Source organism: Caloenas nicobarica, chromosome 3, assembly GCF_036013445.1.
Source record: "Caloenas nicobarica isolate bCalNic1 chromosome 3, bCalNic1.hap1, whole genome shotgun sequence".
NCBI classification, from domain to species: Eukaryota; Metazoa; Chordata; class Aves; order Columbiformes; family Columbidae; genus Caloenas; species Caloenas nicobarica.
In genome coordinates this window covers 79,907,997-79,927,464 of record NC_088247.1, presented here as the reverse complement: position 1 = coordinate 79,927,464, position 19,468 = coordinate 79,907,997, and the positions used below count along the sequence as shown (strand labels likewise).

Sequence of the window (19,468 nt, the reverse complement as noted above, 5' to 3'; positions counted from 1 at the left end):
AAGACAAAGGAGATCTCAGCTGCTGAATTGATAATGGCTCAAAGGTTTCTTTCTAGAATAATTTGGATTTCAAAGTCTCTTTTCTGCAACTGAACTGTACAGAACATGAAAGAATGTTCATTAGCAAATATAAAAACACATTTCCATAATTTAACTGGAATTGTCATTAAAATCAATTGTAGTCAAGAATTGATTAAAAGAAATAATTTCTTAGTTATTTGGGCTGCTATGTAGTCTTCAGATACCAACTTTCCCTGTATTTTTTAATAGGGAGCTGTTAAACATCTTTTGGGAGGATTTATGAACATATTGACACAAGTGGAGTCTAGTTTTCATGGTGAGTTCAAGTTCTAAGTAAGTTATAAAAAACAATATTTAACTTAATGTACACACACTCAAATATTTGACAATGCGAATGCAAAATTGACAAAGCAAATGCCTTGGCATGTGTGAATATTTATGCAGCTGCTTCTTTAGCTTGTGACAAGTATCTAACTTATGTGTAAATACAGTGTTGTTCTGAGCTAGTGGAAATCTGTTATTTAAACACATGCTGTCAGATATAAAAATGATAGTTGAAATCATAAGCCTAGGATGGCAGTGTTAACAAACATTGCACAGAAAAACAGCAGTTATCTTACTGATTGAATCCGAGTCCATCACAACATAAGCTTTTATTTCAAATTTCTTTGTAACTCAGGTGATTTCTTGATTGAGTTCTATTTCTAATCGGAAAACAGCTGGATAATACATGTGGAATAAATGTGGAAGCAAATTAAATGCTTTCCCTAAGGTAGCTTTACATAATGAGATTGCTCCACAGTGGGAGATGATGTAAACTCATCTCAGGACTTTGATCCCTGGATTTGTGGGGAGAGCCTTTGCAAGGTAGATGTGAAGGTTCACAGACTTTCAGACTCCACTTTGCAATCCTAGGAGCCAGACTTGCTGGAGCCATCTAGGTTCATTCAATGAAAATTTGAATGGTAGTGTCAGGAAGTACTCTTGGATCTCTAGAATTCATCTTGTAGTCATCACTGCTTCCTGAATTTGAATTTTTTTTTCGCAAAACACTCTGAATTCCGTGTTAATCTCTCCTCATAATAGTATGGAATATGAAATTGAAAATAATTTTTTAAAGCTTTAAAAAATATTATTTTTGTCTCATTATTTATAGCATGTCAGATGGTGCTGGTAGACCTGTTAGTTTCCTTGATGAGTTCACAGACATGTTCAGAAGAGCTAACGCTTCTTCTGGGGATATTTTTGGAGAAGACACCTTGTACGGTATGTATGGAGTAGCACCTAACAAAATTCAAAGGCTTAATGAGAAAAGTGAAGGAAAAAGAAAATCCTTTTGTGTCCAAGTGTTTTGGAGAATAAGGAGACTAATAACAACATTCTAACTGACCAGAGCAAATAAGATTTGGTGGTTGAAATAATTCTCAAAAAATGAAAAATAAATAAGAGACAAGAAAAGAGAGGGGTTTGAAGTGTGTGTTAGTCCTGAGAACTCTCTTCAGCACAAGAAAATAAAATACCTCTTGAGAAGACTGACGTCGTGGTTATGGATGACAGAACCCCGTAATACTATAAAATTTGAAGTAATTCTTTTGAAGTTATAAGGCATATTGCTATTTCAGGAACACTTTAGCAGCAGGAATTGCTTTCAAAACTGTCTTAAATTGGTTTGTGTAATGCTGGAATCTACTGCTTGTGTGGGTTGTACTGAAACTTCTACCTGTTGGTTTGTGTGGGAGTCTGTAGAAGAAAACAAGTGGAAGGAACTTTAAAAAATACTGTGGAGTCTGAAATGGTATAAAATCAAAGAAGGAGACACGAGTCAATTTTTCAAAGGTAGCTTGCCATAGTTGGCTAAGTAGAAAAACTTTGTGGCTTGAGGGCTTGGCTAGTTTTGTTACTGATTGTGCAATAACAAAATGATGACCTGTGTGTCGGTGTTCTTACCCAGCTTCAAACATGGGGTGAGAGGTGTGGTCTGTTATTGAGGTGTAAGTTAATCTATTAGCACATAACAATGTGAGATTGGATTGTGCAGTAACCACCTGCTATGGTTCAGCTGATTCCTAAGCATGGTAACTTGATCTTCCCTGACTAAATCCTCAAAACTGTTTAGCCATAGTCTATTAAAGTTGCTACTTGATGCTTTGTAAATGTGTGTCAGTTCGGATATGGAAGTCTACCTCTGGGAAAATATTAATCCAGATTTAAATGAAGAGTCAGGTTCTGTTTAGTTAGATGATGCTTGACTACATGGTGTAAACGGTTTGATTTTTTTTCTCATTTGTTTGGTTTATTTCTTCTAGGAGATACTGCTCAAGGGTGTATTGAAGATAATAGAAAATAACATTTATATGAACCCGTTACAGTACCTTGCCTTTCCTTTACTACATGGCACAAATCTGAGTGGTAGTTCTTCACAAAAATCTGGTAGCACTTCCAATAGCAAAACTCCTGGACTTTTAAAAAGAGCGAGATTTTCACAGAGTAAGAAAGAGGCAGATGGTGAAAATTTGAGTCACCAGCTGCTTTCTTCTTGGCATGTAGCCCCAATTCACTTGCCTTTAGTTGGACAAAACTGTTGGCCACACATGTCTGAAGGCTTCAGTGTCTCACTGTGGTTTCATCTGGAGTGTGTTCATGAAACAGAAAATTCGACAGAAAAGGGGAAAAAAATCAAGAGGAGCAACAGACTGGTAGCTGTAAGAGAGAGCAGCTTCGACAGCACAGGTGAGGACATAGTACCACCTGATCTGCCATACACAACAGGTTGAATGTTTTTCTTATGGTGGATATTAAGCAGGAGTGCTAGTCTTTCTGATGTTTCTTTTGAGTACTACATCATATAATTAAAGATAAAACTTTTCCAGCCTTAGTCCTTAAGTAGAATAATGCCTGCTTCCTTAGAAATTTAGTATTCTAATTGAATTTGTAATTTCAGTAAAATGTCTTTATGCTACTTCATGTTATGTTGAAGAAAATACTAAATGCTGCAGCTGAAAGGTCATGGGAAAAGACTGCTTTCAAGTTTATTTGGTCTCTTGTACTGCTGAAACAAGTGGCTCGTGTTCTCCCTTTAACAGAGAGCTAGTAAATCTTTGTGATTTAGGATTTAAATGTTGGAACTCTCAGCTAAAAGATACTCTTAATCTATCAAGTCAGAGCCTGAGTCTAACTCAGTATAAATCCTTTAACTTTCCTTGGGTATGCACCATTGTAAATGTCAATAGCTGTACAACATTTCTCTGTTCATCCTTTTATAGAGACCCACCTGTTCCCAAACTCTTTTGAGCAGAATCTTTCAGATTATAATTTATAGGAAGAAAAATTCCTTAAGTTATTTAAAATGTCTCCCAATCACAATTCTTGGAATACCTTTTACTGTGCTTTTTAATTTTTTTTACTGTATTTGAATAAAAAGTGGGGGAAAAAACCCAACTCTGGATCTTGCAGCTCACTAGGGCTGCTTTTTTTACTAGGTCTGTGCTTTTGCTTGGTAAAGTAAAAATATCGAATGCAACATCGTGCTTAAAGGGCAGTATGATTTGTGAAGAAAAATCTAAAGATTTCTTGGTGTACACTAAGAGACTGCCAGTTCAACATAGGAATGTAACATCATATGGCATGTCAAAAGCATCATTGAATTAGAGTGTATTAATGCGTAGTGGGTTTACATAATTACAAAAAAACCCCATGTGAAGTGCTGACTTGATGTCAACTCCTCAGTTTCAGTACATGAGACCTAAGTCTCCGAAGAGAATCATGCATACTAGTCAGCTTGCTTATAAAAACTCTCTGCAATATCTGAACTACTTCTTTTCGCACTTGATAGCTGGTAGGACAGGCATTGTTGTATTGTCGTTGTGTATAAACATGTTTCTGTTTCTAGAAGAAACAAAGTCTTTAGGAATGGAATACCTGAGCCTGGGAGATAAACTTGTTGAAGATGGCTGTATTCATATAATTTCACTGGGTTCCAAAGCATTGATGATACAAGTCTGGGCAGACTTGAACACTGGAGCATTCATATTTCGGTATGGTGTATTAATCCAAAAGCAGTCTTGTGAACACATGTATTGTTACTTGTATTGTAGAGTCATCTTGCACACTGATAGCAACATTGAGTATATTTATTGCATACAGATCTGCAGGATTACTTGCTTGAAACATGAGTCTCTGGTCTTGTGAGTTTCATGTTCTAATATATAAATAATTGCCCAAAGTAACATGCAAGATCAGTCATAAACATAATGCAATGCAAGGTAGCAATTAAAGTGTTAATGAAATAACACAATAAATGTGTGAAGATAAGCAAAAGCTTTTGTAGCTGTAGGTTTTCACACCTCAGGTTTGAAAACTGCTGTTATTTAATACTTACCATGACAATCTTGATTTTAATCTTAACACATTTTAGCCCTAATTTAGTTCTCGTAAGTAGTATGTCCTTAAAATGGGTCTAGAGCTGCAATTTTAGAACAGTTTATTTCAGTGTTCAAAGCATCTACATTTTTTCAATAAACTGAACTTCTCTGTAAAATAGAGATAATATCCTTATCTTAAATGTAAACGTAGTTATTTAACTTGTTTGCATTAATAAGTTGAAACAGTAATGTGAGGATTCCTGTAGCTTATGTTGAACACTCTAAATACAGCATTGTGATGAAAAGAACTATCTGTGAAAGCTAAGGAATGCAGTCTCAAAGTAACTGAGGCAAAAAAATGAAGATTCGGGGCTCAAAATGCGAATTTGAAAACACACACACTTGTTTTTCCTTTTCTGTTTTCATAGTATGTGCATGGATCCAAATGATGAGATGAAAGCTGGTCTGCTGGCACAGGCTGAATCTCCAGAGAATGTTTTCCTTGTGGGCAGGTGGCAGCATTTGGCACTAACATACCTGCAGCAGCCAGAAGGCAAGAAAAATATCCACGGAAAGGTGTTGCTGTGGGTTTCTGGTCAGAGGTAAAGTATACATTAGTTGCACCAAGATATTTATCCTCTTAAAAAGATGCTCTCTGGTCAGAAAACATCTGTACTGCTTTGGCACAAGCTGAAGTTACAGTTGAGTAGTCTTCTGGGAGTGGGAGAGGAGTGTCTTATGCTGCTAGGAATTCCCTAGAAATATCAAGAATGGTTTTGATTGCTTGGAGAATATTCAGTTCATACTGTGGACCAATGCACCAGTGTTTTTCTTCATCATGAATAAGTGAAAGGAGGTACTACAAGATTTTGAGTATGACCCAAAAAAAGCTATGGCATGAAGTTAGCAGTAGACACAATGTCTCTGCTTAAGAATCTGAATTAAGGCGGTATAGTTCAGGTACTGGCAATATTGTTGAAAGTAGGAATGAAGAGGGGATGGAGAGAAGGCAGTCGTTTTGCTTCACTGAGAGAAATGGGGAGGGAAAAAGTTAAAAAATATTTCAGGCAAGATCTGAACTGGCAGTGAGAGGTACTACTTCTACTGAAAACTTAAGGTTTATGCTGCTGAATGAGGTACATGATGCTGGGTTAGATGGGCCTGCGCCTGCATGAAATATTCGTTGGTAGAGAAAAGGCAATTTACGAAATATCACAGTTCTTGTCCTTTCTTCCTAAAGTTCAGACTGTGAAGACTTCCTTTGTGTCCCAAATATGAAGGAAGTGGTCAAAATGCTAGGTTGTAAAACAATTAGGTGTATCACAAATTCTTCACTATTCCTGTAGAATTTGGTCAGTCCACAAGCAATGTTATTAAAGACATTCCTAAAACTATATCTAGGAAAAAAGCTGTTGCATGTTTTTTCTTCCTGCAGTTAAACCTGGAATTGTGAAGTGTAATACTTGTTTCACTTTGTTTTTGAAACTACATAGAGTTGTGTTTTAACAAACTTGATTTCCCCCCCGACATTGTTCAGTCTGTGCATGCTGATACACAGTTGAGTCCAAATATGGAGATATAGGGAAAACTAAAAATACTACAATGTTCTGCACATGTGCAGTTAATGACGCCCTTCTATATATAGAGTTAGTTGCCAATTTACTAACATTTAGACTCTTTCAGGAAGCTTCAGATGACCTTTACAGTCCAAATGGTCTGCTTATGTAAATGCACATAAGGTTAATTGGATGCTCTCTGAAAGCATCAGGCTTATTGTCTGTGACTGTACAGCACACTAGCTCTGACAATGTTTGCTAGTGTAAGTAAATTCTCAACATGACACTTTTGAGCATATGTGAATCACAGTTTTTATAATGTGCATTAGCATACTCAAAGGCCTTTGACTTATTAGGAATAGTAGAAATTCTTGAAAAATTGCGATATTTTATAAGTATGTATGTATAGTGTTATTTACAGTTTCTTCTTTGAGGCCCAAGGGAGGGAGGAAGGAATCTTGGCTGTGTGGCAACCTTAGTTGGGACTGTCCCTCTGTTCTGTTCAGTATTTGATTACATACATCATTATGTAACTGAGTTTTAAGGTGCCTAGATTTTGAAGATGGCTTTAATTAAATGTTGATAACAGCATGGCTTCTCATCTACTAAATATTAAAATCTGTTTTAAGGCTAAGATGAAAACCTTAGATAGCAATTTTGATCACTTCTTAGTATTTATACTTGTTTCTTTTTATATGTTTTTAGGAAATGTGAGATTAATTTAGATTACTCACTGCCAAGGAAATCAAGCTTATCATCTGACAGTAATAAATCATTTTGTATGATTGGCCATTGTCTGTCGTCTCAAGAAGAACTACTTCGGTTGTCGGGTAGATGGAATCTTGGAAATCTCCTTCTATTTAATGGTACTCTTGTATGCTTTTTTGTTGAACAAGCCTTCATTTCCTTTTCCCACTCCAAAATCAAAGGCTTAATTTGATAGTTTTTTAACATGCCAAGCTTTTACAGTAAAAGCATTCTTTACCAACGTAATATTAATATATCAGGGAGAAAGTAGGCAAATGTCTCAGTGGTGCTTCCTAAAGCGTTCTTCTGCCACTATTCTCTTGCTTTCTTTTTAGTATCATAATTGGCAATTCCAGTTACTTTAGTGTTTAAATTCCTGTAAATACTGCTTTGGAGTAGGGGATGGAGAGATGGTGGTGCTTGCTTTGTTTTTGTCTAAACACTCAGTCTCTCCCAGCTGGAAAATTGATTTCACTTACCTGCTAGTTTCAGATTACTTAAAGCATGTTAAAGTAAACAAAATCTGAACCACTGAATACTGAGTTAAGCATACTTATTTCTGAAACTGCTGAAGTTACTTTGGGGCTTTCTTAGATGTATATTTCTCCTGCCTCCTTGGAAAGTTTCATCCAGGACTTGTGTGTTTGCTTAGTGCTGAAGGCTGGATCCTGCTGCTCGTCATCTGGTATTTCTTCCTATGCAGTGGCCCAGTCAGGACTTCTACACAAGTGACATCAGTTTGCCAGGGGGTGTGCAGGTGTTGTGTGTGTCGATACAGTGTATTTGTGCAGGCCATAGGTGGATGCTTGTCTTAAATGTAAGCTCCACTTAATCTACATGATCCAGTTGCTGTGTGTGTACAGCCAGCATAATTGATGTATCCAGAGAGCACTGGATTTACTGCTGTAGAGTTATCGTGCATCCATACATTAGACTTAGGTTCTTCTGGACCTCGTTAATGTTTATAAATACGTAGAGGGTGAGTGTCAGGAGGATGGAGCCAGGCTCTTCTCTGTGACAACCAATGACAGGACAAGAGGCAATGCATACAAACTGGAACACAGGAGGTTCCACTTAAATTTGAGAAGAAACTTCTTCTCAGTGAGCGTAACAGAACCCTGGAACAGGCTGCCCAGGGGGGTTGTGGAGTCTCCTTCTCTGGAGACATTCAAAACCCGCCTGGACGCCTTCCTGTGTAACCTCATCTAGGTGTTCCTGCTCCGGCAAAGGGGTTGGACTAGATGATCTTTTGAGGTCCCTTCTGATTCCTAGTGTTCTGTGATTCTGTGGATGCTTCATTTGAATTTGCACTCTCACAAACAGATAACCTGAGATGCCCTGTCTGGAAAGGGGAGGAACGTTCATTTGGTCTTCTACTTCCTGCACATTTTCTTTCCTCCCTGTTAGCTGTAGTGAGCTTTTATTGTTGTTGCATTCTTTGTGGTTGCTCTACCCAGCTCTCTATGATGATGTAGCATGTTGTTGCTATCTGTAATCTTGCTATGCTTTGAAAACTTTGAGGAGGCATGAATAGGTGACTTTTCAATTTTAAAATGTGTAATTGATTATTCAGAGCTGTTGGTCTTCAGTTCATGCAGATAATTTTCCTGACTTCGTTTCAGTTGCCTTTGCCACTGAATCGATCTGGCCTGTGATGTATCAGAAATCATTGATCTACAATAGCTAACAGCAAGCATTGGACTGCCCTGACTGTTCTCATCAGCAGGGCGTATGAAAACCAGCCAGTGATCTTCCTTCTAAAGCCTCTGATGCAGTCTACTAGCCAATGTATGATTTTTGCTTTGTAGTATACTAAAGAGTTAATAACTTCTTTTCTTGATTTTTTTTTTTTTTTTTTTTTTTTAGGTGCAAAGATTGGACCAGAGGAAGCATTTTACTTATACACATGTGGGCCAGACTTCACATCTGTAATGCCTTGCAAATATGGCAAAGCACTGACTGATTTCTCTAAGTATATAAGTAAAGAGATTCTACAATGTGAAGAAATCAAGGAGCTCTTCATGGCAAGGAAAGAAGTGGATGTTGGGCCTTTAATTGTAAGTTTCTACTTAAATGGTTCTTAACCTCTTAGAACTGATTCAGGAACTGGGAAGACATCTCCTGCTGTCTCCCAGAGTGCTTCACTTTCTCCAAGCAGGCAAGAGCAAATCCAGTTCTCATTAAAATCACTGCAGGGTTCTTCCCACGTACTTCAATGAGGGTTGACCTCCATGCAGGGTGACCCTTTCATCTTGCTTTAGTTTGGATTCTGACAACTTCTAGATGTTCCAGCATCTACAATACTGCATATTTAATCTACCAGATAAGCAGGCACTTCCAAATGCCCTAGGATGAATACATAGCTGCTCTTTCCCTTAGTGTAAAGGTAGCCAAGGAGAGCTTAGTTAACTTTTTAAAATTAAAATGAAAATAGAGGAGAAAGGAGGATTTATCTGGTTTTAACAGGAAGCAAAAGATTTCATCCCAGTTTGAGTGTTTTGGAAAGGGGGAAGTTTGCATTGAGTTTAGCTGAAAAGGCATTTTCCAGGTGGTGGATCTTAGTTTTTTCTCATCTTTGCTGACTGGAACACCAATGCCAGATGCAGGTGTAAATATAGTTATGCTAGAAAAATAAACTAAAAATTTCTTATGAGTAGAGCCTGCTGTATTTGGGAAATTGTCTTCTTGCAGTCATAATTCCTGCTGTATTAATTGTTCCCACTAGAGGGAAGCTCTGTAGCTGTAGGAAAAGGGTCATTCTGTCTAGGTGAGATACTTGTAGACGATGGTACTAAATTTTGAATAGATTAAGAAGGAATTAATGGAATAAGTAAAAAGCCTAACAAATCAGTCAAGCAACTTTTAAGCTTAGTTTGCTTTACAAAACACAAAGTAACCAGAGAGAAGAACTATATGCTCAAGTGATGAATTAATTTCTGCACTTTTGCATAGAATGCAAGTGCCTTAGATGTACTTATTTCTCCCTTTTAAATAACCTCCCAAATATGATCGTTTTATGTTTTCCATGAAATGAGTCAGTTACTTTCCATAGGAGCTTTGATTTTGGTCTAAGTCTCCTCAAGTAATGAAATGTCTGAGATACTCTTACAGCAAAGCTGATTGAAGGATGGTCTTAAAACAAAATTGGAGAAATTTTGAAAAATAGCAGATAACTTTCTATTTTAGACTCACGACTTTAGAAAGGGGAACAATTTACCCAATACCTCTTTATGCTCATTTTCATCTAAATTTGTCAGTAACTTTGTTTTTATGCAAAAAAAGTATTATTGTAATTCTTCAGGTAATCCTTGGTAGAATTTTCTTAGTGTTTTCTTAACTTTCTGTGCTGTAGCTATTGAATACATTTCCTAAAATTTAGGAATCTTGTTGCATTTCAGTGCACATGTATCCACATGGATCTTCAGAGCATGCTTTTGGTAAAGTAGAAGTGAACTGTCAGTTAATGCTACTTGCTGTTAGGTGGCTTTTGTCTGTGGTGCTTTGTGTTTTGGGAGTGGGTTTTTTTGTATTAAACTTTCTTGAAAAAATTTATAAAAACTACTTCTCTTTTTTCAGGAGAGTCTTGCTGTTGTGTATACCACATGCTGTCCTGGTCAGTACACCATATATGAACCTGTTATTAGACTGAAAGGTCAAGGGAAAACTGTACCTTCCCAGAGACCTTTCAGTTCAAAAGAAGTTCAGAGCAATATATTGGACTCTCATCACCTGAAAACGCTTCAGCCTGTGGAATATAAAACTCTTCAGGGTATACTACATGAAATTGGAGGAACTGGTGCATTTGTTTTCCTCTTTGCTAGGGTAAGGGAGCTGAGGAAGAGGGTGTATGGATGAGTTCTCTCATGTAAAATTTTCCTTGGATCTTGGGTAGCAAATCACATATTCTAGCTGCCTTGCTCATACTAATTAAAAATCTGCATGTGACTTCTTTTTTTCTTAAAGAAAACTTGTAGAAAATACCTGTGGCATAACACAGACTGCACCATGCAGGTTGTACTTAAACTGGAAACTTAATTATAATTCTATCGTGTAACGTTTGCATAATATTGTTAGTATCTAAGATTTGGTGTTACATTCTGATTTAGGGATGAAGCTTCTAAATGTCCAAAGATATTATTTTTAGGAGTATTGTTGAACTGATAATATTTTCAGTCTCTAATTGTTAAATCTAAGTAATTAATATATTTTTAAGGCACTTAAATTCATTGCATCTGTTTAACACTTTACACATAGGATATTCACAATGCAAGTATGAATGAATGTAAAACTACATAGTGTGCAGAGTTATTTTACCTAATAAATAGTGAGAGCTTTTTTGAGAGAACAGTTCAGCCATGTTCAAAGGCTTATCCTGTCTAAGAAAAATTATAATTTCAAAAATATTAAGGCTATGAGCCTTGACTTAGTTACTACTTTGCTGTGACCTGTATGCAGACAAGCTAATATTTGTGCTAGGAGTTTCTGAAGTACTACAGCTAATTAAAGACATTAATGTAGGCCTAAAGTTTTTGTATGCCTCTGGCAATGGTAGAGTTCTGAAAGGTTTGTGTGGAGAGTAATGCATGTTAGACTCAAGACAGGTGTTCTGAATTCTGGTTATGAAGACACTGCCTACTGTAATTTTGATAGTGAAATCTGAGGAGAAAATCCTGATTCATGCTATGGTATTATGTAAATTTATGCTAAGTACATACTACAGATCCTGCTGTAGACTATTTGCATCAGTGAAACAAGCAAATAATAGATCAGCTGTCTGATAACACAGCTATCCATCTGTATAACTAAGTGCAGCAGAATTAACAGGTACACAGCAAGGCAACTTGCAGGAATTGAAATCTCATTCACGTGAGATGTCTATCTTTTACATTTTTTGTAAAAATACTGTTTGCTCTTTCCTGGGATTCAAGAATTGTAGGAAGCAAAGAGTGAAGAATGGTCTGCAGTCTTCTATCAGATTGCTTGGCTCTTTATGGACAAAATAAAACTTGAATGTTTGACACTTCCAGACAGAGATAGTCTAGACCTCCAGGAACCTTTATTTGACGCTTTCCTTAAACATTTAGGAAACTTACTTCTCCAGGGCAAATAACAGAGTTTATTCTTGTTAGTGGCTTATGTATTTCATGACCTTGTGACTTTGTAGTATAGCAAGAATAAAATGGTGCCATCTATCTAAATTTTATTTAGAACGGATTTTTGTCTTAAAAAGGGATTCTTGTAATGGGACTTTTTATTTTCTTAGAAGGTCATCATTTACCATAGTAGGAATTATCACCTCAGATAACAAATCTCAATGTACACACATAAATAAAAATGAAGGTTACATACCTAATCTCAGAATCTTTAAGACATATTTCATCCAGAAGTTATGATTTAAGAAATTTAAGACTGCAGCAAAGCATCTTTAAGGCCTTTTCCTAGATGTTTCTCATTTAAACTGTTATGATTTACTTTTTCTGCAGGTTGTAGAGATTAGCAGCTGTGAAGACACTCAAGCTTTAGCACTACAACTTATACTGTCTTTAACAAAATACAATCAACAGAGAATACAGGAGATGGACAACTGTAATGGTTATTCTATGATTCATCGAGTGTTGATCAAACCAAAATGCATTGTTGGATTTTGCATGCTGAAGGTAGAGTGCTCTTTAAACTTGATATGTTGTTCAATGTTAGCACAAATTTAGAAACTTCTGTGACTTTAATTCTACATTTGAGTTTTTCTTTACAAAGGCAGAACTGATTTGGAGCAAGTTTGGTCTAGAAGTGTTTTGCCTTGAACTAGAAGCTCCTGATAAGTAAGGGGAGAAAAAGGAAGTGATGAAAGACCCTGATTTCAGAGGAGATGAGAGGAGGGAAAAAAAAATCTTCTTTCTCTGAGAGCAAGTTTAAACTTGTAAGCAATTAATAAAAATATTTGAGTGCACTTGAAAATATTTTCAAAGAAACTTTTATACTGGTGTTATAAGAATGAAACCTTTAAAATGCTTCCAGTGGGGTTACTAAACTCAGTAACTGTTTTCAAACTTGATCAGGTAGATATGTGCCTTCCCTATCAAGAGTTTCTCTCTAAAGATTTTTTTTTTAATCTAAGTTGGATAGGAAAACTGTACTCCTTTGCACTTATGACATTCAAAAAGTTTTCTCCCCCTTTAAGACTCTTCTTGAAGGATGCTGCAGTGATGAGATTCTCTATATAAATGAAAATGGGCAGTTTATGCTTGACACAGATTCTGCTGCAGTTATCCAAGATGTTCAATTGTTAGAAAAGCTGCTGCTTGACTGGAAGATATGGTCTAAGGCAAAGGTAATTACTTTCATTTTGGAAATATTTTAAGTCTGAAAGTAAATGTAAAAAAAAAAAGTGAAAGCATCATGAGGTCTGAAATTACTTTCTCCAGTTACTGATATCTAACTACTAAAATTTTCAAGAATTAATGGTTATTTTCCTTTGAATATCTGCTAGTAGCATCAAGTTCCCATTGTCAATGATGCAGGTAGCCTTAGTGTATTAAATTCTGTAAATGTATTGAAATTACATGTTTGTTGAATGGATTAATTTTTTAGGGAAACCTGTTAAGACTAAGGAAGACCACCTGCTTCTATGGAGTTAAACTGTTGAAAATAACCACCTGTTGTCAATATAACAAAGAGTATACAAAACTAGTTTTAGACAAATAATTTTTTTTTTGTAGCTTAGTCATTAAAATGATTAAAACATAACTTCTCTGGTAGTTTCTAGTTCTAACCTGACCATCTGCAGTCATTTAATCTTCTTCTGAGGCATAAAACTAACTTGATTTGGTTATGTTCCTTACTCCCTTGTTTTTGTTTTTTGTTGTTGTTGTTGCTGTCTGTGGTATGTTGTGTGTTTTTTGTGGGTTTTTTTAATTCTCAGTGTGGACTCAAAGACATTTCTGAAGCTGTGTTCCTGTTTTGTTTTTCAGCAAGGTGTTTGGGAAACTCTGTTAGCAGCTCTTGAAATCCTTATCAGAGCTAACCATCACCAGCAGATGTTTAACATTAAACAGCTGTTGAAAGCTCAAGTGGTGCATCACTTCCTGTTAACTTGTCAGGTTCTGCAGGTACTTCCACTCTGAAATTCTACTTTATGCTTGGCAAATACCCACTTTTACTTGGAGGGTGAGGGGAGAGACTAACTGCTAGAGAAAAAAAATACATCCTCTATGCTTCCAGACCCCTTTTGTCATCTTCAACAGGCATTGCTGCTGTAAACTGATACAGTTCCCTACTGGGTGCTCTTATTTACTGCTGGACAGAAGGGGCAAGAGATTTTAACTGTCTGGTACTATTTGAAAACCTGGGCACTAGGTTACTTGCACAGTCCATATAAGTAGAAGCTGGAATAAACTGTGATGCTTCTATAAGGACCTGAGATGTCTCTTACTAGTTCAAGTCTTCATTACTGAAAAACACAGATACTGTGCAAGGAGCAGAAACTGTTTTGTATCTCCCCAGGGTTAGCAGGGCAACCAGCCTGTAGTGCTCAGTCTGAGCACTCCTCTCAAAATTTCAATCCAGTAGTAGCCTCCTCTGAGACATGGAGACAGCTGTTCTAGAAAGACCTTTGGAGAAGTGCTTCCTTTGATAGACACTTCTTAGGAATATGATTTTAAAATGGTTTCCTGCTCATAGTACCTATGTTCGTGAAAATATGTATTGTAATCTTTTTTCTACACTGTGTTTTCTGCCTTTTTATTCTGAGATTCTCTAGCACAGACATGCATTTGTTGTTTTTCCATCTTTTAATGATTTTTTTTTATTATGTCTTTTAATCATTTGCGTTGCTCTAAATTTTTAATTTCTTCATTTGTATGTGGTATTCCCTACTTTGGGAACTTGTTAGTGGTATAGTTAACTTTTAAAATTGTGTATTAATGCAAATGCCTAGATACAGAATATTGCATAGTATTTTCCCTGTATTTTACACATGAGTATGAATGCTAATGTGTGTGCCTATTGGAAAAAAAATAAATTCTTAGTTAAAAAAACTACACAAATTGGTCAACAATTAGTTGGCAATTTTTGGGGAATGATGGAATAGAAAATAAAACTATATAAACCATTCTCTTTGAAAACCTCAGTTAAATTCACTTAGTTTTTATACAGCAGTCTCAAGGTGCTTGGGTACCACAAAAAGAGGTGGAAGTTAAAAACAAGTTAGTCACCATGCTGACATTAATGAGGTTTCCCACAAGTTTCTTGAAGTCCTGTTCTAAAATCATCGTTCAACTAATAGCTGGTTTTTGGTTTTGGTGTGTTGTTTTTTTTTTTTTTCTAATAGCCATTGTCCAGCTATATAATGCTTGATCAAGCAGAAATTAATTATCAATGAAATCTCAAATGTGTATGTTTATTAAAATGGCCATTTAAGTGGAAACACAGAAGACCCTGTGTGGCACTGTTCAGAAAGTTCTTAGTTTGTGATACTAACACTTTAAACACATTATTTTAATTTATCTACAAATATGTAGTACAATAGCAGTAAACTACACACTCAATGGTGATTCATGTCTGAAGGCTCCAGCATTTCTAGTCAGAGTAGTCTAGTATGTAGATGATGTTCATTTTCTAAAAATAAACTTGCATAATGTCCACAGTGTTTTGTGTGTGAATTTTGTGTGTGCTGGATTTGGGTAACATTGAGTAGGTACAGTAACTCCTCTCAAATTAAAGAATAACAGCTTTATTAAGCTTTTTTTTTTCCTTGTCTGTTCTCCTACTAGAGCATGACTCTTTTTTTTTTTTTTTTTTTTTTTAGAAAAGGTAACTTCTGTCAAACTAAAAATACAAATAACTTACAGTTGTACTGCTCTTCCTTTCTAGGAGCATAAAGAAGGGTACCTTGCATCACTGCCCCGGGAAGTTTGTAGGTCATTTGTGAAAATAATTGAAGAAGTACTTGGATCTCCCCCAGACCTGGAATTGCTGAAAGTGGTCTTCAATTTCCTCTTAGCAGTTCACCCTCCCACTAATACATATGTTTGTCACAATCCTACCAACTTCTACTTTTCCCTGCACATAGGTAGATATGCCACATTTAACTAGAAATAAACAATAAGAGAAAAATAGTCATAAATTAATATATAAAACCCCTCTTTCATTCTTATAAGTTACAATTCTATGAATATATTATTTGATTGCTATATTGTAATAACCATATAAAAATATTGAACTGTTGAGACTTAATAAAATGGAAGTAGTTTACAGTATTGAGGGATATTATAGTTAGACTTTGCTTGGCTTACCTGGAGAACTTTCTTCTGTCTACAGCCATAGATAACCCCGCTGGTGGTTATGTCTTTAAATTTCTTTAAATTTTGATGCTTCTAAATGAAATGCTCGATGTTAGCTGCCTGTATGAACACATTTGCCTGTGGGCAGAACTTGAAGAAAAATGTCTAACTTACCTGTGAATGAAGCTTCTTCAGAAATGTGTGTACAGTCTTGCCTCCATCTCTACTTTCTTGTTTCCTGCCACTGAATTCCTAGAAAAATAAAAGGCCTGAGGAGCATTTTTAGCAAATCATCAGTTGCACTGAAAGACATGACTGGCAGGTGCCATCAGCGCATTTCATACCAGTTACAGAAAGTACCTGTGTGCTTTGAGGGGTGCAGATCTAGGACAACAACTGTTGTCTTCAATATATCTGTACTAGATGATCGCTTTGGCAAAATGAGAGCTCTGAGCTTTAAAACATCTTTCTTGATCATTTTAAAAAATGAGAAACTGATGTGCATAGTTCATGCTTTAATATTAGCTTTGTACAACTTTAGCTGTAACTTACGTAAGCATGGAAAGCATCATCCAAGTTTCAACTGTTTTCTCCTTTTGCAGATGCCTGTGTATCTTCAGTTTTAGTAATCCATGTCAAAGGCAGTACATTTGGTTTTTATCTTTATCTGTCCTCTAATACTAATTGATGTTAAATTCTGAGAAAAAGTAGAATGCACTTTTTGATACTTTGAGCCTTATTAGATGAACCTGTTTGAGAATAGTCCCCTGGTTTTGACATGGCAAAAAGTCAAAGCTCTTACTGTTGATACATCTGTGAGGACCATCGGTAAATATAATTACTTTAGAACAACATAATGTTTTCAGTGTTCTGAAGTAAATTTTAAAGGCATCACTAAAACAAAAAATGGTTCTCAAATGCTTTTTCTCAGCTGCTCATGAGTTGAGCACTTCTAATCACCCTCCAGTGATCAGCTTGCAATGTAACCGGGCTACTGTAAGTCTAAATATATCAAGAATGCAAATTTAAAAAGCTTTTATGTAACTCTTGCCCTTATCTCTTCTTTCTAGATGGCAAAATTTTTCAGGAGAAAGTTGAATCCCTTGTGTACCTGAGAAATTCCAGCAGTGGCACGAAATCAGTAGAGAGTTCCGCATTTGTGATCACAACTCCAACTGGATTTACAGCTTCACCACTGGAAGGTAAAAACAATGCTGGAAAAACCTAAGGACATTAAGACACATTAAGTCCTTTGGCAGATGACTGGAGTGCTTTATAGTGTTACTTTCCCACAGATACTTCTTACAGAGCTCCCCTTGCTCCTTGAAGCTTGATACCTGAACAGCAGAGTAAGGAAGATGGAATTGACCATGCTACCTCAACTTATTCATTCTCAGGTTGAGACAAACTGCCACATTGATGGCTCAGGCAGTGAAGCGGACCAGATAGCTGAACAATTTCATTTGTTAAACAGACCTGCTAGAGATGTCTGAGAATGCCATAACTAGGCAATAGTTAAAATAGTGAGGCATAGGCAGCTATCCTATCTGTGCAAAAAGCATTAAGCTGATACTTTATTTATGCATAATTGTTAACATCCAACTAAACATATAATAGTATTAAAGTATCGGTATTTAGTTATACTGCAGGTATATTTCCTGTTCCTACATGATAGAGAATGGGAAAGTATATCTTAAAGAACAACTTAGATACCTTGATTATATAAATTAAAATCGAATGAAGATTATGTATGCTGGAGAAATTCTCAACATAAAATTTTTGAAATTAGGTGTTTGTTGTGATTCTGAATTTGAATTTCTAAATTTAGATAAAATATTTGAAATGGTATTTGTTGGGTAACTTGCTACTTGCATGTGGTTTTATAGTTGGTTGCACTACCTGCTTGCATGTGTGCCAGCTTGGCTGTAAGATTTTTGCAGCTACATAGATTCTTCTTGTTGAATGAAGGCCAGCTTGGTCTAGCTATCTTTGCACGTGTGTGTGTATGTATGTATATATCTTTATATATTTGTATTATACATTTATTTTTAACATTTATTTATATTTGGTTTTATATATTTGTTTATATATTTCACTTGATTAAAAAATATATTCCTGATGCATTATCACTGAATTAGTACTTGCCAGTGCATATCTTTCAAAATACTTCTGAATGAACAAAGTCTCCTTTTCCTAGACTAACAGAAAGCTTCCTTTACCAGACTGGTATACAGACTACTTTCTCTCTTGAAAATACATTTTATGAAATACATCTGTAATGTGCTCTGAAAGTTTGACTGTTTCAGGTCAAAATGTGTGCTTAAAAGAAAGCCATGTTAAATAAAATATGCAGTAATTTGTTATAAATCTGAAGTACATGTAAAGCCTTAGTGCAGAAATGTGGGTGAATAGTATTTCAATATCCACTGAAACGTGTTGGTAGGTTGGATATCTTACACAAGAGCTCCATATAGAGCAACCTGCTCTATTTGACCCTGCTTTGAGCAAGGAAGTTGGACTAGACAATCTGCAGAGGCGCCTTCCACCCTCTAGGATTCTGTACAAAATCCTGTTGAGGGTTATTCGAGAGGATCATAATGTAAATCCAGAAACTCCAGTATATATGCAAAAAGTATTTTACTTTTTGTATATCTTTCAGATTCATTTGTGACTCGATAAATGTATGGCTTCATAGTAGTTCACTATGTCTACTTGTTAGGCCAAATCTAAGCTATGCCAGGTGTTGAATCAGTTTTGCCACATAAATTTAGCTTGGGCCATCACTGTGTTAAATGCATGTGGAGCATAACACCGAGGGAAAAGCTTGTTTCTGGTGCAAAAGGAATACTAAAGATATCTATATTTCTCTAGGGAATGCTTCCAAGGCTAGTGTACAGCAGAAGATAAGCTCTCAGGCACCTAAAAGGCTTTGCAAAAGCTTACCAGCATCTCCTACTTCCTCACCTCAAGTTCAGAAAAAAAGACTAACTGAAAGAATGGGAAGGAGCATTGATGACCTGCAGATAATTGGCAAGCGTGACTACATTGATCTCCAGGATAAAATTGGTTTTGTAGGAAGTTCTGAAACCATAAGGAGAGTACAAGAAGAACTCTTTCTTAGCAGTTGTGAGTCTGCAAAAACAGTTTGTGACTCAGAGTTAACATCTGCTGAAACATTTGAAGACATTGTAAAAGAAGAGTTATCTGAAAATACATTTGAGAGTAAAGAAGTGGATGTAGACCTAAAATGTCATGAAGGTGGTGGAGCTGCAGCTGAGCCGTCATTACATCGGCCAGACAATCTGAAAGGACTGCCTTCATTTCAGAAGAGTCAGACTAATTTTGCAGGGTTGGGCTTAGCATTTTCTGTTCATGGAGGATCATCAGCTATTGCTCGGTGGCCAAGCTTTCCTGACAAGAATGTAGTTCCTGAAGACTGGGAGAGTCTTGCTTTTTCTTCAGCTAATAAGGATACCCAAAAACCATCTGAAAGCCCTGATGACAG

General features: G+C 36.2%; 1 protein-coding gene across 4 annotated transcripts in view; it reads left to right on the top strand.

The window, feature by feature from the left end:
* Nucleotides 1-19,468, top strand: part of LYST (lysosomal trafficking regulator) — an 84,374-nt gene that overhangs the window by 32,009 nt on the left and 32,897 nt on the right. For all 4 annotated transcript variants that reach the window (XM_065630525.1, XM_065630524.1, XM_065630527.1 and 1 more), the window contains exons 10-23: nucleotides 271-337; nucleotides 1,178-1,287; nucleotides 2,328-2,751; nucleotides 3,911-4,055; nucleotides 4,811-4,984; nucleotides 6,644-6,804; nucleotides 8,552-8,742; nucleotides 10,262-10,507; nucleotides 12,169-12,342; nucleotides 12,864-13,013; nucleotides 13,654-13,791; nucleotides 15,554-15,752; nucleotides 17,034-17,165; nucleotides 18,835-19,468. In XM_065630525.1, the coding sequence (XP_065486597.1) occupies nucleotides 271-337; nucleotides 1,178-1,287; nucleotides 2,328-2,751; nucleotides 3,911-4,055; nucleotides 4,811-4,984; nucleotides 6,644-6,804; nucleotides 8,552-8,742; nucleotides 10,262-10,507; nucleotides 12,169-12,342; nucleotides 12,864-13,013; nucleotides 13,654-13,791; nucleotides 15,554-15,752; nucleotides 17,034-17,165; nucleotides 18,835-19,468 (2,945 nt within the window). The remainder of the gene's footprint in view (nucleotides 1-270; nucleotides 338-1,177; nucleotides 1,288-2,327; nucleotides 2,752-3,910; nucleotides 4,056-4,810; nucleotides 4,985-6,643; nucleotides 6,805-8,551; nucleotides 8,743-10,261; nucleotides 10,508-12,168; nucleotides 12,343-12,863; nucleotides 13,014-13,653; nucleotides 13,792-15,553; nucleotides 15,753-17,033; nucleotides 17,166-18,834) is intronic.